The sequence below is a fragment of the Sinocyclocheilus grahami genome, unplaced genomic scaffold (genome assembly GCF_001515645.1).
Source record: "Sinocyclocheilus grahami isolate Dianchi unplaced genomic scaffold, SAMN03320097.WGS_v1.1 scaffold354.1, whole genome shotgun sequence".
Taxonomy (NCBI): Eukaryota; Metazoa; Chordata; class Actinopteri; order Cypriniformes; family Cyprinidae; genus Sinocyclocheilus; species Sinocyclocheilus grahami.
In genome coordinates, this window is record NW_015505533.1 from 311,675 (window position 1) to 316,371 (window position 4,697).

General features: G+C 39.0%; 1 protein-coding gene across 1 annotated transcript in view; it reads right to left on the bottom strand.

Moving 5' to 3' along the window:
• Positions 1 to 4,697, bottom strand: part of LOC107548731 (membrane-associated guanylate kinase, WW and PDZ domain-containing protein 1-like) — a 30,508-nt gene that overhangs the window by 16,970 nt on the left and 8,841 nt on the right. The window contains exon 2 of the mRNA XM_016229532.1: positions 3,676 to 3,937. Within this exon, the coding sequence (XP_016085018.1) occupies positions 3,676 to 3,937 (262 nt within the window). The remainder of the gene's footprint in view (positions 1 to 3,675; positions 3,938 to 4,697) is intronic.

A 4,697-nucleotide genomic window follows, 5' to 3' on the forward strand; every position in this document is an offset into this window, starting at 1 on the left:
AAGGGACATTAATTTGGAAGGCAGAATCAGAAACTCATGTAATTTGTCAGTGACGGTGCTACACTGGGGCTAGGGGGGGCTATAGCCCCGTCAGAATTTTGAATAGCCCCGGTTTACTCTGACGTCATCAATATCATTTATTTTCTTAGCACCCCCACATATTGGTCTAGCCCCCCCTTAGCACCGGTAGAGAAAAAATTCTGGCGCCGTGCCTGTAATTTGTGCACAAGAGTTTTATTAACTAAACACTAACACAAACTAGTCTAACAAACAAACAAACATACATGCAATCACGCAGACATACAAAAGGGGAGCTAAAGTGGATGAATGAAGCCATTAGAGAAACCAGAGAATGCAGTTATGGAAAATGAGTCACCTTCAAACCATGGGTTTGGACTTGCGATCACGTTCTTCCGGGTTTGAAGAGTAATGAATTCCAAAGATGTTCTGACTCGATGGTGATTGGGAGTTTCTTCCCAGTGGAAAGTGAAAAAGAGCTAAGAGAGACATCAGCTGAGATCCTAGGATCGTTGGTGAATGTAAAGACAAGGCCGAAGCCTGGTGCAGACTTAAGATTTGCAGAAGCGTTCTAGCTCACATCCAGAATCTTCTCAGAATCTAACAGAACCGCAGACTGAAGGCGGGTCACTGATGTGAGGCCTTTAAGGTCTGAGAAGAGTCACGCCTCTCAGGATGGGCTTGTCCAATGAGAAAGGCTGAAATTCCAAGCGGGAGTTTGGAAATACTGGGGAGTTTTATGACCCTTTGTCTGAGAGCATGGTAATTTGCATATGGAACTGCTTTGCATTGATTTGTATCGTGAAAAGCGCTATACAAATAAACTTGAATTGAATTGAAGTTGATCCACTTCGTCTCGCAGCACAAAGCTCTGTAAAGATCCTTGCACACCGAGTTCACGGAAATTGGTGGTCTTCTTTTTAATATGTGCCTCTAGTATCACTAGCAAAGCATCAAACTGAGTCACGACATCCTGAAGTAAACTTTGAATCGCCTGGGATAATCCCGCTGCTCCTTAATAAGGAGGGGGAACTCTCCTTCCTCTCTATATCTCAGGATTGGATGGACCCAATATTTCCTTTCTTTTTCTCTTTTTAAGAAGCAAGAGGACAACAAAATCATCCTCACTGCTTGAAGACTACATTTAGTACTGTTTTGCAAATTTTTTCGCAACAGATTAATTAATACGCATCAGACTCAGTGTGCAAGGTTTCTGTGCATGACAAATTTTAAGGATGATGAATACGAAAAATGCATTAGAAAATTTCGGACTCCAGTGTGCAGTGACACGACTAGTTGACTTATGAATCTCTAGTCAGAATGTACCCACTCTCATGTTATTTCACACTAGCATGATTGTTTTTTTTCCACAGTGGAACATACAGGGCACGGCCACACCACCGAGGACAAACACCTCCCAACACTACAGTAAAGTAGTTTATACAAAGTCTTCTGAAGCCATATGACACTTTTGTATGAGAAACCGATCAGAAATGAACTTGTTCACAGACAGTTGCCTTTGTCGCAGTGGAGAATCTCATTCACGCTTGTGTTTTTTAGGACGTCACAGTTGGTCTCACAGTGTTTGTTGTCAATTAAGTCAAACCAGTGGGATGTGTCTAAAGCAGTGGCAAACATGGGCGGAGCTTGCGGGGGTGGGGAGCCTGGACCCCCCCTAACGATTGAAAGATTTGACAAAATAGTTGTTAATTAATAATGTTTTCAACTAAAAAGTAAATATACACATAATGTAGTTTTTATATACAGTGGGGCAAAAAAGTATTTAGTCAGCCACCAATTGTGCAAGTTCTCCCACTTAAAAAGATGAGAGAGGCCTGTAATTTTCATCATAGGTATACCTCAACTATGAGAATATATAAAACCTGCCTTGATTTTAATATTGATAATGCAAGGTTTCATTTATATGCAGACGATACTATGGTTTATTGCTCAGCCCCTTCTAACCAACATTGTCAGAGTACAAATATTTGGGTATTATTATTATTAACGCACTACGTTTTGGTTCACACATTAAGTATTTGAGAAAAAAATTAAAGAAAACGTTAGGGTTTTACTCTAGAAATACGTTGTTTTTCATGTGAGGAAAAAATTAGTGTCCTCAACTTTTCTACCGGTTCTCGATTATGGGGATGTAGTCTATCAGCATGCCCCCCTTACCTTCTCGTCTCCTCGGATGCTTTGTACCATGCTGCTCTGAGATTTATAACTGATTTTAAATATTCAACTCATCATTGTGAACTATACAAAAGATTGGCATGGCCTTCTTTGAGTATTCAGAGAAAAAGGCATTGGTATCTGTTGATATATACAGCCATAATGGGTTATTTGCCAATTTTATCTCTGTTATTTCCTTCAAATGGCTTCATCTGGCAATTACTCATTATGTTCTCAATCAAATTATAATCTTTGTGTGCCCCTTGTCAGAACTGAGCTTGGTAAAACCTCTTTTAAATATGCTGCCATTTCAGATGGGAATTTTCTCCAAAAGGAGATGAGGTTACAAAACTTTGTGAGTTATTGGTGCGTAATTGTTTTTAATTGGTTATATGTTTGTATGCTGGTTTTTGAATTTTATGTTGTAACGGCGTTGTTTATTTGTATATGCAAACTTTTGCAAAAGAGATTTTAATCTCAGAGTCTTTTTTCCTGGTTAAATAAAGATAATATTTGTGACCCTGGACCACAAAACCAGTCATAAGTAGCACAGGTATATTTGTAGCAATAATCAACAATACATTGTATTGGTAAAAATTTAATTTTTTTCTTTTATACCAAAAATCATTAGGATATTAAGTAAAGATCATGTTCCATGAAGATATTTTGTAAATTTCCTACCGTAAATATATCAAAACGTAATTTTTCATTAGCAATATGCATTGCTAAGAACTTCATTTGGACAACTTTAAAGGTGATTTTCTCAACATTTAGATATTTTTGCATCCTCAGGCAAAGTATTTGGTCTTCACTTTTCCTCTGCAATTACCATCTGTTTCCTAATCTAACTGTCTACTAAACATGCCATTGCATACTATGATCAATCTAATTGCTTGCTCTTTTGTAAGTTGCTTTGGATAAAATCGTCTACAAAATAAATACACTTTAAATGTTAAAATATGTTATATCGTTATTTTGGCATAACTTTGATTCAAATGAAATTTTTGGTAGTGCAAAATCTTCAATTTTCTCTGAAAATAAATGCATTGCAGTGCTGTGTGAAATTAAGAATGTTAAGGAATATTAATTTTGTATAATGGTGTGTGTTAATGAAAGAATGAATAGACTAGAGTAGAGTGGTGTAACAATACTTTCGCTGGTATCGTACCATGAGATATAATGTATTGTGATGGCTCTAATACAAAGTGTTATTTCTATGTAATATAATTTCTTGTGAGACTCTATTTTGAATCTGACTGTACACTATCAGCTTCTAGTTCAAAAAGATGAATATGATTAACAATAAGTTTTACTGGCAAATAAACCTGGATCTTAAGACAAATCAAACTGAATTGAAGTGTGTAGCTGTAACATATCCATGCGAGAGAAGAGCGTGCTAACATGTCACTTTATAGTAGTTGCTTGCTTAAACAAAAACAGGGCCAGCAGTAAGACGAGTGGGAATGAAGCCAGGCTACTCACCCCGGCTCTCGTACATGCTCCTGGACTGCGCCCAGATCTTGAAGGGGTCCGGTTTCTTCTGGAGCGTCCCATTGGCTGCAGAGGTGTCAAAGGCAGGCAAGACGGGCAGTGGCTGGGTGGGAGGAGGCGGCACGGGCGGAGGGCCCCCCAGGGTGTCAGTGGGCACGATGGGCTGTGGTCGGCCGGGTGAGTTGGTGTGTGTGCTGCGGTGACTGCATATGCTGTGCTGAGAGCTGCCCTGACTGTCCTTTCTTTCCAACTGCTGAGAGACACAGAGATGTACAGGTTTAAGGCCATTGCACACTGAGTCCAAAATTTTCGCACGTTGAAAAATAAATACAAGCCTCACGTTGTGTCAATCACGTTTACACACTGCCTCCGAAACTTTCGCCCATCATAAAAAAAAATAAGATCGGGTTTGATTTTCTGCGTTTTTCGCATCCATAGCAAGCATTTTGAGAGGCGTTTTGACAATTCAGAGCCACAGTACAAGCAAACGCCAAAATACAGAATGCCGATTGTCAAGTTGACAAACTTGTTAAACTTATCACTGCATCTAAACCAACAACATGCCTGTTAGATCCTGTACCCACTAAATTACTGAAAGAGTTGTTACCTGTAGCAGAATTGAAAAATAAATACAAGCCTCACGTTGTGTCAATCACGTTTACACACTGCCTACGAAACTTTTGCCCATCATAAAAAAAATAAGATCGGGTTTGATTTTCTGCGTTTTTCGCATCCATAGCAAGCATTTTGAGAGGCGTTTTGACAATTCAGAGCCACAGTACAAGCAAACGCCAAAATACAGAATGCCGATTGTCAAGTTGACAAACTTGTTAAACTTATCACTGCATCTAAACCAACAACATGCCTGTTAGATCCTGTACCCACTAAATTACTGAAAGAGTTGTTACCTGTAGCAGAAGAACCACTTCTCAATATTATTAACTCGTCGTTGTCTTTAGGTCACGTCCCAAAAACATTCAAGCTGGCGGTCATTAAGCCTCTTATTAAGAAAC